Source organism: Protopterus annectens, chromosome 7.part0, assembly GCF_019279795.1.
Source record: "Protopterus annectens isolate FY-2018-M chromosome 7.part0, PAN1.0, whole genome shotgun sequence".
Lineage (NCBI taxonomy): Eukaryota > Metazoa > Chordata > Ceratodontiformes > Protopteridae > Protopterus > Protopterus annectens.
Genome location: NC_056739.1, coordinates 608,362,713 through 608,384,190, shown reverse-complemented (window position 1 = coordinate 608,384,190; position 21,478 = coordinate 608,362,713). Strand labels below are relative to the sequence as shown.

General features: G+C 40.4%; 1 protein-coding gene across 1 annotated transcript in view; it reads right to left on the bottom strand.

Annotated features, from left to right (window-relative positions):
• LOC122806067 (GRIP and coiled-coil domain-containing protein 2-like) overlaps positions 1–21,478 on the bottom strand; it is a 1,105,805-nt gene that overhangs the window by 160,138 nt on the left and 924,189 nt on the right. Inside the window, exon 21 of the mRNA XM_044076306.1 lies at positions 15,619–15,736. Within this exon, the coding sequence (XP_043932241.1) occupies positions 15,619–15,736 (118 nt within the window). The remainder of the gene's footprint in view (positions 1–15,618; positions 15,737–21,478) is intronic.

The following is a 21,478-nucleotide window of genomic DNA, read 5'->3' as shown; positions in this document are numbered from 1 at the left end:
CTGTATCATTAAGGGCACTCAAATAGTACAAAATCTTGTAAAAAGTCTGAAAATATCATTACCTCATTCAAAGTCCCACTTTGGGACAAATCTCTTTACTACCTGAGAATGCTCTGTGATGGCACATGTACTGGCAGAGTTGTAACTGGCTCGTCTAGTATTGCCGATACAGCACCTCACCCCCTCACTCTTCAAAAGAACTACTGCTTTTATAGAAGTAATCAGCTTCCCACAGAAGAGCAAAAAGAAAAAAATAAGACCTCTACCTCTTTTTTAAAGCCTGCTTGTAGCAAGCCAATATTGGCTTGTTACAGTTTAACACACACACACACACACACACACACACACACACACACACACACACACACACACACACACACACACACGCACACACACACACACACTGCTGAAGTACTTTTCTGTAATGGCATTCAAAAATGCTGGTACACAAATCAAAGAATGCACTTCTGGAACATGTCCCCTAATAGTCTGCACCTGGGGCAGATGCCCACTTTGTCCAACCTTTGTTATGCTTCTGTGTATTGTTGAACTTTCTGTGAGTTCTACCTGCAGGTGTATGACACTTTAAAGTTACAGTGCTACTCCAATAGTGAAAAGAAAATTCATAAGGAAACTGAAGCATGTTTCTTACCCTCTGAGCTCTGTTTTTACATTGGAGCTTGTTGTGATATCGGCTGGCTTTTATTTATTTTTTCTGCGAAAATCAACTTGATGTGCATCCTGGTTGGGACAGTGTACCCTCTCAGCAAACCGATTTTCTCTCCACGGTGTTTCATCCTTACATAACAGGTTTAAACTATTCCAGGCTCCACAAAGTCTGCTCTTCACTTTTTCCCTTAGAACTGTTCAAACTCTCAAAGTAATCACTCTATTCTCTTTCTAAAGCCCTGCACTTGCTCAACTCTTATAAGGAAACACTAAAGCACTACACCCTCCTTGACTTCTCATAAGTATTAGGCTCCCGATTGGTCCTTCCTGATCAAGTGAAAAATCAGTTCCCTTCCCTAATCTGATCAGTAAAAAAACAGTTCCCTATTCTAATCTGGTATGTCCAAGGGTCAGTTTCAGGGTTACTCTCCAATCCAGCTGGTGAATCTGGGAATTTTGAGGCAATGTTACAATTGCCTTATGTACACAGACAACCCTCTCCTCCTTCCAACAAACTATAATACATGTGAGAGATGCAGTTACACAGCCAAACTGGAGGCAGAGCTCTCTCAACCCAAGACTGGCACAGCCAGTCAGGAGGAAAAGGTAACCACCCTCACCACAAATCTAGTCTCACACAGACCTATTGCATCTGCATACCCAACACATAAACACACAAAAACATAATCGGAGGCTCTAAATAAAAATCTGCCTAAACAGCAAAGACCTCCTAAGCAGATATCCAAGCAACAGCCACCCCTCAACAATACCCATGAATCACATATTTCACAAAATCAGTGTGCCTCACAGTCACAGCCCTTAAGGCCAAACAACACACCAGATACACTTGTTATAGGGGACTCTATTGTCCGGCACACTGACGTCCCGCTCACCGGACTGAACAAGGGGAAGGTCATTGTAAGCTGCCTGTCGGGTGCCAGGATCCGCCACATAATGCAAGCACTCAGGTCACTCCAAAGCAAGTACAAGTATGACTCTGTCATTGTCCATGCTGGTGTGAATGACCTGAGACATACCTCCCTGGACTACATGAAAAGAGACATAGAGGAGCTCTCTGATCATGTAGCCCAGGCTGGTATGACCCTGACCTTGAGTAGCATCTTGCCCTCACCAAGAATGATGCCACAGTATAAAGACAAAATGGTCAGTTTCAACAATTGGCTAAAGTATTGGTGTCATTCAAAGGGGATCCAGTGTCTGTCAGCCTGGGATGACATGCTCGACAAGCCACGTTGCTTCGCAAAGGATGGCTTGCACCTGTCACCCTTAGGCTTTCGTATACTGGCCAAGGCTCTTGCCACCCCCATAGTGCCTTTTTTAGGCAAGGCTCAAAGGACAAACCCACCTCCATAGAAATCCCAAGGATAAAAAAACTAAAGGTAATGCTACTCAATGCCAGAAGTCTAAACCTCAAGATGCACGCACTCAAGGCTCTCCTCAGTATGGAGAAAATCGATGTCTGTGCAGTAACAGAAACCTGGTTCAAGGCTCCTGAGAGCACCCCAGCACTACCAGGTTATAACTCATACCATGCGTTTCTGCCCCAAAACTCGGACCGAAGCACAAAAGGGGGGGGGGTATCTATATTCATCAAAGATACCTACACCTCCAGGTTAGTGGCACTGCACGAAGCATCGGAAATCATCCATGTGCAACTAACAGCGGGCAAAACTGCCTTTCAGTTTGTAGCCTGCTACAGAACACCCTCCCTATTACAGGAACCCCACTTGGCATTCCTGATAACACTGGAGAATATGAAGGTCTCTCCAAACACTATGTTATTGGGTGACTTCAACTACTCAAACATTGACTGGGAAAACTACTCAAGCCCAAATGCCCTCACCCAATGGTTCCTTGAATTTATAAACTCTAACGCGATGGAACAACTGGTCACCACTCCCACAAGAGGGAACAACATATTGGACCTGGTCATCACCAACATGGGGACTCTATGTTCCACACCAGAGGTAAACCCCTCATTGGTAAGATCAGATCATAAACAAATTTCCTTGGACATCCATATCCCATCCCCACCCCCAGCCAAGGAAATCACGGTTAAGAATTTCTCAAAAGCCAACTTTGCACTTCTCAAGACTGAGGTGAAATCCTTCAAAGCCCCCGGGCCAGAGGATAATACAGCCCAATCCGCAGAATCCTTTACAAATGCATTCTATGAGCACCTGCAGGAATGCATGGATCGTGCTATCCCAAATAAAAGCAAGACTCACTCCTCCAAAAACAGGAGACCTGTCTGGTGGACGCGGCCATAAATAAGCTATACAACAGAAGGAGGAAGCTACTACATGACAGAGCAAAATCCCAAAAAGGGAAGGCATCTCTGATCAGTATTAGCAAGAAACTTCGATCCCTCATAAAATCATCAAAGGCCAGTTTCGAAAGAAAAATTGCCCTAGACACTAAAGATAATCACAAGGCCTTCTTTAGTTATGTCAGGAATATGGGTGGAATCTCCCAGATATGCTCTGAACTGTTGCATAATGGTACAAAATATACCGAACCTACAGACATAGCCAACATCCTGGCAGACAGATTCAGTGCAAACATCTCCCCCCCTTCCCCCCCCCAAAGGAGCAAATGCCTATCCCAACTGAATGTAACCTCCCTGACATCACAGATGCACAGGTGAAAGCTGCCCTCTCCAAAGCAAAAAACACAGCATCTATGGGACCGGACGGTGTCCCAGGCTGTGTCTTACATGAGCTCCAAGAACAAATTAACCCTCACATTAAGTCACTGTTCAAACTTAGCCTTACTACAGGATATGTACCCAAAGAATGGCATACAACTACAGTGGTCCCACTCCACAAAGGTGGTGCCACAACGGACCCCGGGAACTATCGCCCCATAAGCCTGACTAGTCTGGTCTGTAAAGCTATGGAGCGTATTATCATGGAACTCATAAACAAAGACATTGGGAGCCTCCAGACACTGGACCCTACCCAATTCGGCTTTGTTAAGGGCAGATCTTGCCTCTTAAACCTAGTTGATTTCTTTGAAACAGTTACCAAAGCCATAGATGAGGGCAAGGTAGTCCACACAGCCTACCTGGACCTCACAAAAGCCTTCGACATAATACCCCACTCGGGCATCATAAATAAGCTTACCAGCTTAAATATCAACCCCTATATCACAAGATGGGTTGCAAACTGGCTCAGGGATAGAACCCACATGGTCAGAATCACAGGTGCCATGTCCGAATCCAAACCAGTTACAAGTGGCGTCCCACAGGGCTCAGTTCTGGGACCTCTCTTGTTCGGTTTATACTTCTCTGAGGTTCAGGCTAACACGGGGGGATTACGGCTGACAAAGTTCGCAGATGACTGCAAACTGGGGGACATAATCGAATCTCCAGCCGACACAAGCATCCTCCAAAAGGGTCTCACAGAGACTAATGCTTGGTGCCAGAGCCACGGCCTCAAGCTAAATGCTAAAAAGTGCATAGTCATCCCCCTTTGGGAAAAACAAGGTGCCCACAAATTACCACATAGGTGGTAATCCATTAAGTATGGAAGAAGTAATTAGAGATTTGGGGACCAACATAGATAGTAATCTCTCCTTTGATAATCACGTTGCCAAAGTGGTTAGAAAGACCTTCTATATAGCCCACCTTATCACGAAAGGGTTTGCATCTAGATCAAGAGAGGTCATTGTGCCCCTCTACTCGTCACTCATCAGGCCCAAAATTGAATACAATGCCCCTTTTGGGATGTACCTTACCTGACACCTGCAGCAACTGGAGAGACCCCAAAAGTACCTCACCAAGAGGATCATGGGCTACAAACAGATGTCCTATGCAGCTCGACTAAAGAAACTCCAGCTCTACTGAGTTGCTTACTGCCTACTCAGAGGTGATCTATGCCTGATGTACAAAGCCATGTCAAACCCAGAATTAATGGACATGCTCCACCTCAAAAAAATCCAAGTCCCTTAGAGCTACACGCTCCAGGGACTTAAACCTCAGCACAAAAATAAATAGGACATGCTGGATGGACAGATTCATTTCCCAGAGGCTCCCCTGACTCTGGAATAGAATCCCAATTCATGTTAGACATAGTCCCTCGCTGAACCTCTACAAGCGAACTCTGGACGCGTGGATGGGAAATCGCAAATTCACCCCTGGGATCTCTTCTGTGTCCCTGCTAGACAGAGGCACAGTAAACTAATCTTAAAGGGTACCTTCTGTGACCTACTTTACAGAGGCACAGTAGGCTAATCTAATAGGGAGACGTAAACCAAATACACTCTGGCTAGGCTTATAAATGCCCTAGGGCAGATAGCCTAGTATCTACCTATGAACCTATGAACATGACGTGCCTATTTCTGTAATGGCATTCAAAAATGCTGGTACACAAATCAAAGAATGCACTTCTGGATCATGTCCCCTAATAGTTTGCACCTGGAGCAGATGCTCCCTTCGTCCGCCCTTTGCTATGCTTCTGTGTATTGTTGAACTTTCTGCGAGTTCTACCTGCAGGTGTATGACACTTTAAAGTTACAATGCTACCCCAATAGTGAAAAGAAAATTCATAAGGAAACTGAAGCATGTTTCTTACCTTCTGAGCTCTGTTTTTACACTGGAGTTTGTTGTGATATCGGCTGGCTTTTTTTTTTTTTTTTTTTTTTTTTTTTTTTATTTTGAGAAAATCAACTTGATGTGCACCCTGGTTGGGACAGTGTACCCCGATTTTCTCTCCACAGTGTTTCATCCTTACATGACGCGCCTACAAAGTGACAGGCTTACAGCCCTGTCCTTTGGTATATCTTTTCTAATAATAACAGATGTTTTACATTTGAAGATTTGATGGTCTCTTTCATATTACAAGACTTTATTTCACCCAAAGCACTGCTGAGACTCACTTGCTGATGCCTCTGAAAATGTAAGTGGTATCAACAAATCAGATTTAAGGAACTCAATCCACTACTTTTATAACACCTCAGCTTCCTGATCTCAGCATTGTTTTGTTCCTATGGGATAAATGAAATGTATTTTAACAGCTGATCCCTTGTTTTCTTTACATAAAATCTTCTACAGGGACTGCTACTCGATTCTTCTTACAAGTGATCACTACATTAAAGTGGCATCTCAGTGGAGATCTGTGGTAAAGCATCAAAGGACTTCAAAAGCAGCTAAAGACCACAGCAGCAGCCAGGAGCAGAGCAGTGTAATGGCAACAGCACCACAGTAGCCCACGAGATAAGGACACGGATTGTCAGTCTAGCATACCCACAAGTAAGTACATGTTGAGGCTGCAGGCACAGTCAGGTTGAATTCAGCAGGCTTTCAGTAGCTGTTGACATTGAAGAGTGTGAATCCTGGTCCTGCAAGTGTGGGTTTGTCTGAAGCTAGCACTGAGAAAGCACTGATAACACAGTCAAGCAGAGAAAATGTAATTTATCAAACAATATATATAATAAAATATAAATTGTGACTCTGGTTTTATTTTTTGGAAATGCAGGCTGATTTCATTAGATTAAAGCCAGGCATACTTTACATATCAAAAGTTTTCAAAGAGAAAAGCAAAGCAAATTTCTAAAACAAGAAGCCATTCCAAATGTGTTTTTTTGGTACAGGCTGAATGATACAGATACACCCATAGCAGGCCCATACTGCCCATAAGAAATGCTTGTTCTGGAAACGATATAATCAAGAAACTTCTTTACCAGAGGAAATATATACCTGCAATTAGTTTTGAATAATCAAATGGGCATATGACTAAACTGCTATTGCTAACTATGAACACTGTTTAAAAGATGTGGGTTTAAACAAATATTTGAATTTCAATATAACTTCAGTATTTGTCATGGCAAAGGTTTTACAAATTCTGCATACAAAAAGAATTTTCCTTGAAAATTCAGAATGAGTCTGTGAGACTTAACGTAGATGTATTAGTTTGGATACATTCTGTTGTAAGTATCTTCACCAAAGAGAAACTACCGTTTCACTACAAGGTGTTTGGAATGAGTTTACATAGAGAGCCACGTCTTCAAACCTGAGGATAAACAAGTATAACTACCATTTTGCGATTAAAGAAACTCCTTCCTTTTTCCAGTCACTTAATAGTTTTCATAGAATCTGGAGCACTGCATACACTTGTGATACATAAGGCATAAAATTGTTTACTTTAAATGATAATTAAACTGGGAACAAAATTCTTGTAAAATACATTAGTCAGACACTATAGGGGTGTTATTACATGGAATCAGTTTCAGTTAAACTCACTGTGTCTTGTGCTGATGTACAGGTATAGACACAGTTCTCCGTGTTTTTAGACTTACTCAGTAAATCAATTATTTACATCTGGCAAGTAGTACTGTAGAAAATTATTGAGAACCCCACTGAAGAGGGGATGTCCAGGAAGTGCGACAAGAAGAAAAATAATTCTCCAAAACCACTGAAAACACAGGAACATAATACAGTTATAATTCAGGTGCAGTGCATTCTTTGGTTTACAGCATGTTTTTGTGGTTCTCTAGAAACATACTTTTACTGTGATGACAAAAACAAACTGTTAAGATTTTCCTGTGGTCCTTGATAAATTGCCTGCACTTGGAACACATATATAAAATAATAAGGTACTTGCGTATTATCGCAACCAGATTTTTGCAAAATACGGCTTGCTTCCCGATCACTATATCTGTTCATTGATGTTGTTGAAATGGAAAACAGTGTGTTTTCTTTACCAAACCAGGTTGTTTTCTGGAGGGCTATCAACATAAACTAAAAAAACATACTGCTTCCTCCTGCTCTTTACTGGCAGCATGTCGCTTCTTGGCAAGGCTGTCCATTGAACGTTCTTTGTCAGTCAATGCTGTCAGATTACGCTCATACATACCAGATGTTTGTGATTCTCTTGCAACCAGCTTCCAATTCTCTAATAATTCCTGACAATTATGACATTATGGACAAATTAGTTGTTGTCCTTAATATCATGATTTGGGACAGTTTACAGTATAACCTGCATGCCTTTTTGCATTGTCCTGCAAATCAGAGTTGAGACGGACCCAAGCAGTATGTCAGGAAAAATGTAGTGGCTGGCTCTGGAAGTTGGTTGTGAAGCAGCAGTGTTGGCACCCGGAGTGTTATGCTCTGTGATGTGTGTTTAATAATAAATGAATCACGTCTGTAGATGTCACATTTCTCCCCCTTTTTGGATGGTGTGTGAACTGTCACAGTTGCTTTTTACCCCTTTTGAGCTGCTAGTTCTGGGGAAGGGAATATGCTGCAGATGCGGCTCTTTGCATCTGGCCACAAAATATCATTGCTTGAAAGGAGAATGTGTCTTTGCTGTCACTTTATGTCTTTTCGGGATCGAGTTTTGGCCAAGCCAGAAAGAAACACAGTATTTTGTTCAAAACTGTTTACATTCAGTGAGGTTGTGCTTTGATTGTGATTCAGAGTAATTACTCCATTTCACATACTTCTGCTGTGTTGTGTGCACACATAACAGGACTTGGAAACATACTACGACTGACATGATGTTGGGAAACGGCACAGGTTCAAACAAGCAGTCATTTTTCAAGTACTGCACTATTCCTACCTCAACTAAGTGTTTTTTTTAGATAACATTCCCTGTGTGATTCTGCATACATTTATGGTTACAGTTGCACACTGGGAAGCAAGCCGTATTATTGCAAAAATCTGGTTGCGATAATACGTAAGTACCAATTATCATTTCTTACAATTTTTGCACTTACAGAAATGCACTGACTTTTTCCTAATCTGACTTGAGGGATACTGAGTTTTATTTATATTCTTAATTATGTAAATATATACAATGTTGTATATTTCTTTGCATTTTTCATATACCTCAGTGAGAAAGCAGTCAAGACAAAAATTTCTTACAATCATGTGAAAGCGCAAGTCTAACACAAATGCTACCGACATTATATGTGTATGTTGCACAGTTTCCAAGATGTGAACCATATGGTTGTGAAAATTTACAAAAAAAAAAAATTCCAGAAGTTTTTACATTATAATGTTGATGTAAAACATGTGAATGCACCGACTATGATCATTTTAAAGCAGATATTCTTCTGAAAACATTGACATTTTCACCTTGTTAACGACATTTGCTGTTGACAAGATGCTTGGTTTGCCTATTTTATGGATTCCTTTTGCCAATGAGGACAAGAGCCGCAAACAGGGGGGATCATTTAGGCAGCCATGAAGGTTGTTTATACAATGTCAGGCATCCTGGCACTGTCTCTTGTGAGTCAGACAGAAATTAGTACAGGTCAATAGAACAGGTCAGTTAAGGTTAATCATCTGTGAACTGAGGGGGTGGAGCTAGGAACTAAACCTTCTATTTAAGGGGTAAAATAAAACATTTCAGAGCTTTACTAGAAAGGCTCACCCAGACTCTGCTGCAATTTGCTGTGTGGAAAAGGTTAGTTTGCTTTTTGTTTGTTGTATTACTTTATTGCCTTTTTCAATTTTGAATACTGCGATTTGTTTTATTTACCTTGTGTTTTACTTGTATTCTGCTTTTAACTGCATATTAAAACTTGAAAAGAGACCACAGCTCTGTCTCTTGTAAGTCAGGCAGAAATTATTTCCCGACCCTCCCATCTAGTTATGTAGTGTTCTTAAACACCACTGTCTTTCTAGTTGCCTTCCCCTTATGTTAATCTGACCATATATCTCATTTCCTCTCATTTCATATCATTTTGTGACATCACTCCCCTTCAACTATTTAAATTTATTGGCGATCCTACTGTATTCCATAATACCAGAATACAAAAGTGACCACCCCCTTTCAATCTATCTTGCTGTTTTAAAAATAGTGACTCTACACTAAAACTTAAAATTTTAGACAGGTAAAACTTAAAGTTACCTACTTTCACACCTAACTCCTCTAGTGCACACTGCAGTGTTTAGGATAAACCATTTATTTTCATCTTACCTTTAAGCATCCCTGTGACTAGCACTTGCTTTAAAACCTGCTGGAAAGCACTAGGAAGTCTTAAACTGATACAAGCACTAAACTCTCCTTGTTAATAAGGAGAAATTAATCGTAGGCAAAGGTAAGGGAAAACAGCTCTTGTATTTTACAAAAAATGCAGCAATTGCCTCATGTACACAAACAACTCTCTTCTCCTACCACCCAACACTACAATCTGCGAGACATGCATTTACATAGCCAAACTGGAAGCAAAGCTCTCTCCACCCAAGATTGTACTAGACAGTCAAGTGGAGAAGGTCAACACCTGCACTACGCCTCAAGCAACACACAGCCCTTCTAGACCCACACCACCAACACCCACACATAGCAACACTAAACCCACATATGTGGAGGCCCTTAACAGTAACCTGCCCAAGCAACAAAGACCTCAGAAGCTGAAACGCAAACAAACATCAATCACAAACAAAGTCACCCAACAACAGCCCCTAAGGCAAGACAATGTACCCAACACTTTAGCCATAGGTGACTCTATAGTCAGGCACACTGATGTTCCACTCACCAGGCTGACAAGGAGAAAATTACAGTCAGCTGCCAGGATCCGCCACATAACACATGCACTCAAGTCACTCAACAAGTACAAAAATTACTCTGTCATTGTCCATGTTGAAGTGAATGACTTGAGACGTACCTCCCTGGACTACATGAAAAGAGACATGGAAGAGCTCTCGGATCATGTGGCCCAGGCAGGTATGACCCTAGCACTGAGTAGCATCCTGCCTTCGCCCAGAATGATACCACAGTATAAGGACAAAATGATTGACTTCAACAATTGGCTAAGCTTCTGGTGTCACTCAAAGGGGATCCAGTATCAGTCCGCCTGGGATGACATGATCGACAGACCACAATGCTTTGCTAGAGATGGTCTGCACCTGTTGCCCCTGGGATTCAGGTTACTGGCTAAGGCTCTTGCCACCCCTATAGTACCTTTTTTAGGCAAAGTTCAAAGGAAAAAAACACCAGCGTAACAGTTACAAGCATGCAAAATCTGAAGGTAATGCTACTCAATGCAAGAAGTCTAAACCTCAAAATGCACTCTCTCGAGGCACTCCTAAAAATGGAGAACATTGATATCTGTGCAGTAACTGAGACGTGGTTTAAGGCTCCAGAGAGCACCCCTGCAATACCAGGCTACAACTCTTACCACACCTTTCGGCAACCAAACCAGGAACGAAACACTAAAGGTGGATGAGTGTCCATATTCACCAAGGATATTCACAACACCAGGCTAGTTGCCCAACACAATGCATCCGAAATTCTTCAGATGCAACTAACATTAGGTAAGATTGCAATCCAAATTGTTGCTTGATACAGATCCCCCACCATGCCCCAAGATTCTCACTACACCATTCTAAACATACTGGAAAATATTAAGATACAACCAAACAGCCTAATACTGGCTGATTTCAACTACCCTGCCATTAACTGGGAAAACTACTTGCGTACCAACACCTTTGCCTAACGGTTCTTGGAATTCATAAATGCCCTGGATCAACTAATCCTTAGTCCCACCAGGGGCTCCAATATCCTAGACCTGGTCATTACCAACATGGGAAATCAATGCTCCATACCTATGGTTACCACCTCGTTGGTCAGTGTGACCATAACCTAATCACCCTTGACATCCATATCCCACCCCCAATACGGAAACCTCCATAAAAAAACTTCTCCAAAGCCAACTTCATGCTACTCAAATCAGAAGTGACAAACTTCATAACACCTATGCAGGCAGGAACTGAAAGTTCGACTGCTGAATCCTACACTAAGGCACTGTATGAGCACATACACTTGTGCATGAATCGTGCCAGCCCGAATAGAACCAAGGCATTCTCCAAAAAAAAGGAAGTCAATCTGGTGGTCCCTTGCCATAAACAAACTCTACAACAAAAGGAAGAAACTGTTACAAAAAAAGAGGAAAATCCCAGGATGCAAAAAAACTCCTTTACCAGCCTCAGTAAGAAGCTGAGATCCCTCATAAAATCCTCCAAAGCTAGCTACGAAAATAAAATTGCCAAAGATTCCAAAGACAACCACAAGGCATTCTACAGCTATGTCAAGAATCTAAATGGCAATGCTCAGATCTGCTCTGAGCTACAACAGAATGGTATTAAATATACCAATCCCAAGGATATTGCCAATATCCTGGCAGATCGATTCAGTGCAAACTTCACCCTCCTCTCACCCCCTAAAGGGCCCATCTCAATACCGAAAGATTGCCAAATTCTGGTAATAATGGTCACACAGGTAAAAAATGCACTCTCCAAAGCTAAGAATACAGCATCCATGGGACCAGATGACATCCCAGGCTGTGTACTACATGAACTACAAAATTAATTGGCACCTCACCTTAGTGTCATGTTTAATCATAGCCTCACCTCAGGCTTCGTGCCCACTGAGTGGTGCACAGCTACAGTTATCCCACACCACAAGGGGGGATCCACCTTGGATCCTAGGAACTACCGCCCCATCAGTCTGACGAGCCTGATCTGCAAGGCTATGGAACGTATTATTATGGAACTTATAAACAAAGACATTGGCAACCTTCAAACACTGGACCCCATGCAGTTTGGGTTCAGAAGGGCCAATCTTGTCTCCTGAATCTGATTGACTTCTTCGAATCAATCTCCAGAGCCGTGGACAAGGGTAAGGTAGTCCACACAGCCTATCTGGACCTCGTCAAGGCCTTCAACACCATCCCCCACTCTGGAATCATAGATAAACTTACTAAGCTGGGAATTAATCCCAACGTCACTCAATGGTTTGCCATGTGGCTTATTGACAGACCCCACATTGTAAAAGTGGCCGACTCCAAATCCAGCTCCAGACAAGTGACAAGTGGAGTACTTCAGGGTTCAGTCCTGGGACCGCTCTTGTTTGGCATCTACTTCTCTGAAGTATAAGCCAACACTAAGGGACTCTGGCTAACAAAGTTTGCAGATGACTGCAAACTGGAAACCCTTATTGAATCTCGAAATGTTGTGGATATTCTACAAAAGGACCTTACAGAAACAGATGCTTGCTTGGTGCCAGAGCCACGGGCTCAAGCTCAATGCCAAGAAATGTATAGTTATCCCCTTTGGGAAAAAACATGTACCCGTGAATTACCACATAGGTGGCAGTACACTAAACACCGAAAGTGTGCTAAGAGACTTAGGGACACAGGTGGACATTGGTCTCACCTTCGATAACCTCATCGCCACAACAGTCAGGAAATCCTTCTATGTGGCACACCTCATCACTAAGGGCTTTTCATCTAGAAAAAAGGAGGTCATTGTCCCACTGTACTCATCCCTCATTAGACCCATTATAGAATACAATGCCCCGTTTGGTATGTACCTCTCAAGACATCTGCAACAACTGGAAAAGCCACAGAAATACCTCACTAAAAGAATCACAGGCCTAAAGCAGATGCCCTATGCTGACCGCCTAAAAAAACTCCACCTATACTCTGTCGCATATCGTCTACTCAGACTCTTAATATACAAGGCCTTGTCAAACCCAGGAGCTGTAGGACAAGCTACACTTAAAGAAATCCCAATCCCTCAGGGACACATGCTCCAGATCTAAATGCTGTCATCACAATGAACAAAACATGCTGGAGGGAGAGGTTCCTGACCCAGAGACTCCCCAGATTCTGGAATAGACTGCCCATACATGTCAAGCAGAGCGCCTCTTTGGCCCTCTTCAATGATGACTGGATAGGAGATAGGAAATTCACCCTGGGGATCACGTCAGTCACCCTGCTAGACAGGGGTCCAGGGAAGTAAATACTGTGGGAAGAAATGGCCAGGGAATTGTTATGGCAAGGCTTGTATAGGCCCTAGGGCTGATAGCCTAGTACCAACCTATGAACCTATGAGAGCATTTTTATATCTTACTCCCACCATTGGAAGGCATGCTACCTGCATCCCTGTGGGGGCCATTATGTCTTTTCCTACTCAAATACACACCCCTTGTGCACGTGTTTAATGAGGGCTGTCACCATACGGTGGCCTTGTTGCACCAATCACTATTTAGTATTTTTCACAATATGAAGATTAACAGATATGTCATATTTTTGTCACTGTATGACTAATGAATCATGACAATATGATTGCTGAGGTATCATTTTAAATCTACCACAATTAAGAGCACATTGATCTAAAGACATCATGTGCATTCAAGATATCTACACAGAAATAACAGCTTGTTTATTTGTTAAAGTATGAACATTATAAAGTGATTTTTTTCTTTTAGCAATACCTCTCTAAGGAAACATGGCAACCTAACTGGCAACATGAATACTAAGGTATGAAATATATCATTTTGAAGGTGGCATCTTTAAGGACAACTTGCCTTTAACATGCGATATTTATTTAACACATTTGCGTAGTTGTAAGATTTTATTTGTCATATTATGAAAATTGTGATTTTTTTTATATTTTTGTCCATTCAGCTAGAAAGGAATGTGGCACCATAATGAATAAAGCCACAGTGTAAAGCTGGCATCAGTGTGGATAAAATGTCCACTGACACATGACCACTATCCAGTACAGTTACAGACATGTAACAGTTTATTTTTTTGTTTATTGTTTATTTGTCTGATTATGAGACGTACACTTTCCATATTTCTGTCAATATCTCAGACAGCAAGCATGACACAATGGTGGTTAATATTTCATTCAGAAGTTGACATCTGGGCTACCAAACCAACTAAAGATACTAAATGCCTCAACAATGTGGTCACTGAGATACCATCACTTGTTTTGTTTATGCTGAAAAATGTTCGTGTTTACACTTTTTGTACAGCTGTTACAGTTCAAGACATAAATTTGTTTAAAGTACGTTTTCTAGAAATGGATTCTTTGAAAAGTAGCTCAGGATGCTTCATTACTCTTTTGTAGGAAGTGAACAGCCAACATTCCCAAGCTCCATAAAAGTGAATGAGTTAAGAACAGTCAAGTAAAATAAAGATATTATAAAATGTCTGAATTTTCTTTAGTCTCAGTTTCAAAGAAAGTTTGTTTTTGTTTCCATATGTGTTGACCATTAAAATCTCATCCCATAGACTTTGAGCCTGTTCACTATCAGATGCATCGACTCCTACCTGTGCCCAAGTGAAAACTGACAAGAGGGGTCCATAATCCAGACAACCTTGAAGAGGTTTTTGCCTGTGTCAATGCCAGACCATCCTCTGGTTGCCAAAGGAGGGCATCATCATTCCAATGACCTGAGGGTCGGGCTTCCACATCTTGAATCAGTGCTGTCCATGTTCCATAATTGGCCCCAGTAGTCTACAGGCCAGGGGAACTACCCAACACCAAACCTTTATCTGCACCTGCCAGAGGTGCCAGAGGTGTTTCTATTACGTTCTACCACACAGGCACTACCACACTCCCAAGTGGCAGATATGAGCACCACATCACTGCAGGTCATCCTACATCTTCTGCTTGATATGTGCATGTTTCCACAGTGACACATCATGAAGTCTACCTTCACTGGTTGGGGTTACCAAGCCTGCATCTCCTGGTCTATGGCCACTGTTATCATGCAAGCCTCCATACGTATGGGAAGTACTGCCTGACAAGAAACCACCAACACTTCCCCATGAATAGTGAAGCTCATCTAAGCTGCTCACCTCTACACCCCCACCCCCCGAACAGGTCTTTTAGTGCCCAAGCCACTGTTTGAATTTGGGTCATCAGGGTCATAATCAAGGCTTTATCCTTTTATGCTACAAACCTATGTAGTTTCAAAGAACATTTAACTGTCTACCAGGTGATTATTAATACAATACTTCACAAATGTTATCGCTCTTTGGGAGCAAGACATTAATTTATTTGTTTTACTCTTTGTAAAGCTATTTTCACTAACAAGCAGCAATGAAAAGCAGTAGGCTACACAGAACAGTTACGATACAAAACAGACATTATTTAAACTTCTGCCTCAAGTTTTCTGCAACACTTACCTCTTTCAGACTCTGTATGATTGCCTCATGTTTCTGTCTTGTGCATCTCATTTCTACTAGTTCTTCATTAAGGGCATCAATCTGTAGTAGTAGTTTCTGTTTCTCCAAACCCTCAGTACTGTGACAGAAAATGGTGAGACTCAGCAAACATCTTCTAGATTAATATCATTTAAATACAACTATCAGCACAATGTATCACTCCATAAGGAACGGTAACCTGCATATTATTGTACCAAAACTAACATTGGGGAAAGTGAATGAAAGGATGCTAAAAGGGGGCAGACCTGCTTGCAGAAGACCTTGCTGTGTAGCATTTGTTTACCGCTGTAACATCTGAAGCCCTACTCATGCAACAGTACTTTCTCCACTGAAATAGATGGACTGATGACTCATGGGAACACAGCTGAAAATTTACAGTCCTTGTCAAAGGAACGATACAGTGAGTGTAGAGCAATCAGCAATGCTATAAAAAGCTTGTGAAAATACACAAGAAATGAGACACTGGGAATCCTGAAAACATACACACGCTCCTGATGTATGCACACAGCCCCTTCTTGGCTATTCTCTGTACCCCTAATTAGGGTCATCATCATTAATTGCATTATAGAATAGTTTCTGCTAATTTATGCGTACAATATTCTGTATGGCTGTCATTCTCCTTAAGGATCTGAATCCAAAATCCCACTCTCTTCTTATTTCTTGAATTTCCCCACCTTGTTTCATCATCATCCCTTTCCACTTTGCATTATAGCTTTCTGCTTGTGTTATGAATATGAGTCTTAACTGTGTATCTAAATCACCTTGTTCTATTGGAAGGATCAGCTTATCCCACTTGACCCCTGCCCTCACAGCAAAATGCCTTCAACTCTTTAATTACTGTCCGCAACTTATCCTCTGGTTGATAAAAATATGTCTGACCTGTACATAAAACTGACTTCTTCAGGCTGGCTTCTAAGGCTAAAACATGCATGTCCACAGCCAGTAGGGTTTAGCTTTATTGGCCTGAATGCATCCACAAAAAGTAAAAAGTCATGGACATTCAAAAGCCATATTGCTGAAACACTCAATGTGCTGAAGGGGTAATTTGCATAAATATCCCATGGACCTCTGTTACACAAGGTTTAAGGTATCACACAGAGAAAACTCTAGCTTGGCTAGGTCTTTCTTGTAAGTTTTACTAACTGGTTGGTCTGTTTGAACTTACTACTTTGGTTTGATTATTATTGTATCAGAGAATACAAATACATCTATTACCCTACTCATAAAATCCTAGCTTACTCTGTCAAATGCTTTAGCTGCATCTACACCCAGCAAGAACAGCAGTATTTTCATACATTCTGCTTACCTCTGGATCATCATTGCTCTACTAATGTTGTCAAATGTTTGCCTCACCTCCAAAAAATACATAGATCAATATCTATCAATTTTGACAACACCTTTACCATTCTTTTAGGTATTATAGACATAAACACTTTATAATCATGGTTTAAATTTGAAATTGGCCAATATAAAGCTGGGTCTGAGGGGTCTTCACTGTCTTTAGGTATTACAGCCACCACAGCTTTATTCCTGGATACTGGTGCTCCCCCCCCCCTTTTAGAATACTGTTAAAAAAACCTACCAGATCTTTATCACTTTTTTTCCTCCTAGCTTCAAAACTTCTACAAGAAATCCATCTATTCCTGAAGACATTCCTGTAAATTGATTATGCATCACTGTTTTTATCTCATCTCCTCCTATCTTATCTGTTAGTTTTTGAACCTCACCCATCTCTAACCTTGGCATCCTTGAGTCTTCCATAAATATTTCCATTTGTGCTCCTTTGTGATTTTCACATTTCGCTGCTTTATACAAATTTTCATAAAATTTCTGAAATAGCTCTGATAACTCTGCTGGATCTCTGGTTATTTTTCTTGTTATATAATCCCTAAATTTGGCAACAACCCTTTCTACTTTCTGTTGCTCAAGTTATTATGTTAAAAGTTTTTGTGCTCTGGAGTTATTATCAGAAATAATTGTTTAAAAGCAATCTTTGTAAACTCGTGCATATTATCCAGATACTCCCTTATTTTCTCTTTAGTACTCTGTAGTTACGGCTATTCTTGTCCTGTGAGATTCCGCTTAATCTGCAATACTTTAACCTTTGTCAGCCCCTCTAAATAATTCCTGTTACTTCTTAACCATATCTCTTTTCTTGTACTTCCACACTATTTTTAAAGTCAACTTTCATTTTATCCCACACACTAGCTGTAACTTCTGAAGAAATTTCTGTCTTCCCTAATAACACTTGAGTAATTTCCACTACCCGTTCTTTAAATTGCTCTTGTTTTAACAGGCAGGAGGGGAAGTGCCAGTGTCTCATTTTTCTAAAACTGCCCTGCATTTTTATCTTAATTGTTATTGGCGCATGATATGAAATAGTTACTGGATGTGTGTTGAAGTTTTAAATTAAATGCACGTTTCTGTGAAATTCAGTTTCAGTCTAGTCTTGCCCAGTTATTGTGTCTTGGGGCAGTGTATGTAAATTCTTTCTGAGTTCCTGCTACAAAATTCACATCTTCCATACCAAATATTTTCATAAATTTCTTCAGAAATCTACCCTCTTTTGTTGTATTATCCCTTCTAGATTGCCAGATACACCTTCCCTGTTGCAATTCAGGTTCCAGTCCCCACTTATATGTAATATTCATTGCTGAAAGCTGATTATTTCTTCCAAAAGTTCCTTAAGTTCCATTACAGCAGTTCTAGGTGGAATAGAAATATATGCCAACATAATATTCCTCCCTTGTCAGTAGCCCCTTATTAACTCAAATCTACCATTATTATTTTTCCCTCTTCCATCACTTTTGGGGCTCCTCTAGCAATTAGTGCAAGTATACTACATTTCCTTTGTCCTGATATTCTGCTGAATATCCCTCCTGAAATCCTTTGTTTATCAAATTTCACATACCCACTTCTTTCCAAATTTACCTTCTGTAGCACTCCTACTTGCACTCAGCATTTCTTAACATAATTCAATACTCTTACCTTTTTGTCTCTACCAGTGAGGCAATTCATGTTTCAAAATAATATGGATATTGTAGCCATTATAAGAAGTTATCATTTTCACCTGTTACATAAGATAGCTTTTTAAAACATGTTTCCAGTTTTTGTGTTACATGTACTCACTAATGTTGGCAGGTTGATCTATTATACAGTTTCTTGTCATCACCATTTGAACCTTTGGCACATTTTACAAGACTTTCTCTTTAACTGAAAACCCTCAAAAACACACACACCATAACCTATAAACATAAAATAAAACTATATAGCCATCTTTAGGTAATCAAGCTTAACCCTCCTGATAGGAACAATTGTCTCAAACTGGCAGTTCACCCACAGGCATTACATATCCTAAAATTAAGGTTATCCATGCTAAGACATGTTATAGCCTATGCTCCTACTTAGACCAATTGTTGTTTGTTCTTGTTTATCTTTATTCCCTTCCCAGATATGAAAAACAGCTTTCATGCTTTCAGAAAACATTAACTTTTAGTCTTAAGAAAAAGTGTGCTGGCTATCTTTAAATAAAACTAAATTATACACTGTTCTAATAAATGCACTGAAGTATTTAGATAACTGCTGTTTCTTACTCACTTCCAATAATTTCAAATGTTCTTACTAAGCTGCTTGCCTTTGTACCTTTTAATTTTATGATTCCCTCAGCAAACAATGCTGAGAACTCTTCAGATTTACTGCCTATACCTGTAGTCAAGCTTATCTCCATGTAAACATAAGAACAGAATGTACAGCAGTACTCAGCTACAGAAGTCTCAACACACACTGAACATTTATTTGCTAATGGAAAACTTTTCATTACATTCACCATGTTTTCTTTTTTAAATGCACATGCTTACACAAAAATACATGTTACTAGATTAAGCCAAGGGCATTTATCCAAACATGCACCTATGCAAAAGTAAGAGAAAACATCTCAATTCAAAATATATATTATAATCAGCGCACTTTTATACCTCATGCTGCACCCCAACAGTCCAAGATTACAGCATATTAACTTAAAACGTGTTTTTGTGCAGCCTTTCTACTTTTTAAAATTGTAATGCCTACATTTCTTAAAATTGAAAAAGAAAAAAATAATAATGTTAACTTTAATATCTTTATCACATACAACAATCACTGAAAATGTTTTACTATATAACATGCAAGTTATATCATGAAATGTTTTATACAAATATTAAGAACAAAATTGTTTTACTTACAGTTACTTTCCCCCCATTTCCCTTTTAGGATAATTCCAAACATTAATGGCAGGAAGTTGGGTATATGCCTTTTCAGTCCCTCCACAACTCTAACAAAGTCCAATCATCAGCCACTTTTTCTTGTAATGCCATACTTCACAAATGTGACTGACACTTTATAGTCTCACATGTATTCACAAATTCCAGTGTTGCTGGTCTTTCTGTTCATCTTCGTCTTCCAACCTCAGACTAGTTCAACTCCAAAGTACTACTAGTCTTCTAGTCAACTTTTGTGCTTTTTTTATATCAAGCAGTTTACTTTGAGTATTGGAAAAGGTTTCATTAGCAAAGTCTCTCTATGAGCTTTATTATCAGAAGAATGAGAAGCAGTCCCCTTCTATTTAATGGCTCACTTTTTGTTGGAAGAACTTTTGTATTTCCTCCTTAGCCTGTTCTGCATAAACAAAAAAATGACTTTGCTCCACCAGGAAAAAAATATTCTGAAGACAGCTGGATATAGCAGTTTGAATCTCACACCTGCCTCTCAACATTCCCTGATTGCTGAGATAAATTTGCTTCTCTTCTGCTGGTGTACAGTAAGTAATCATTTTCCACAAACATTCTGCTGTCTCTAATTTTTAGTACATTGCCCTTTTGTCACAGTCTTGTCAGGATCAACTCTTTCTGCTGGTATTATTGCATCTTTACTAATACAGGGTTTGGTTGCTTTCTGATGACCAGGCTTGGAACATTCACATGATGTGCTCTTTAAAGTTAACAAATCTTGCTGTGGAATACCAGTCCAGTTGCTTATTTGTGCTTTAATAAAATGAATACAATCTGTTCCTTCCAGTCTCTCTAGTATAGCAGAAGATCTCAGGTTTTCCCTGCATGCTCTTTTGTATAACTGTACCATTTTTTGAAATAGCTTTTTTTGCGCAATCTCATACTCATAGTTTCATAGCAGATTACTAGGCTAATGGCTCAAGAGCCTTTACAAGTCTTGCCAATATAACCAGATTTTACCCAGTATATGGCCCCTAGAGGCAAGAGGATGGCATGGGTTTGTATCATGCCTTGAGTAGTTTACAGATTGCTCCTGTCCATAAAGGACACAGGCACTACCCCAGCTGTGAATTTGTGATTCCCATTCACCATTCCAAACTGCTCTTGAAGATGGCCAGAGAAGGCCTCTGCTTAACATGAAGAAGAAACAAGAACAAAGAAGGGGCAATCTCTGAGACACATATTCATCTCTTCAGTGTGTTTGTTTGAGCTACTGACTAGGTTAAGATCCCTAGAATGGATGACCCTCATGTTGCTTGTCTTGCAGATATGTAGCAGCTCCAATAGGGCTGGATTTGTGCGTGTCTTACAGGTCAGGCATAGATCACCCCTTAATAGTTGGTAGAAGACAGAGTAAAGGAATAGGGCTTTTAATTTATCTGCATAGGACATGTTGTTAACACCTTGTATGCTCTTTGTGAGGAACCTCTGCCTGCCGTCACTCCAGCTATTATAAGTGCCTAGTCAAATACACAGAAAATGGCACATTGTACTAAATGTTTGGTCTAATGAGCACTGAGTGCAGTCGGACTATAGATTCCCTGAATCTGGATACC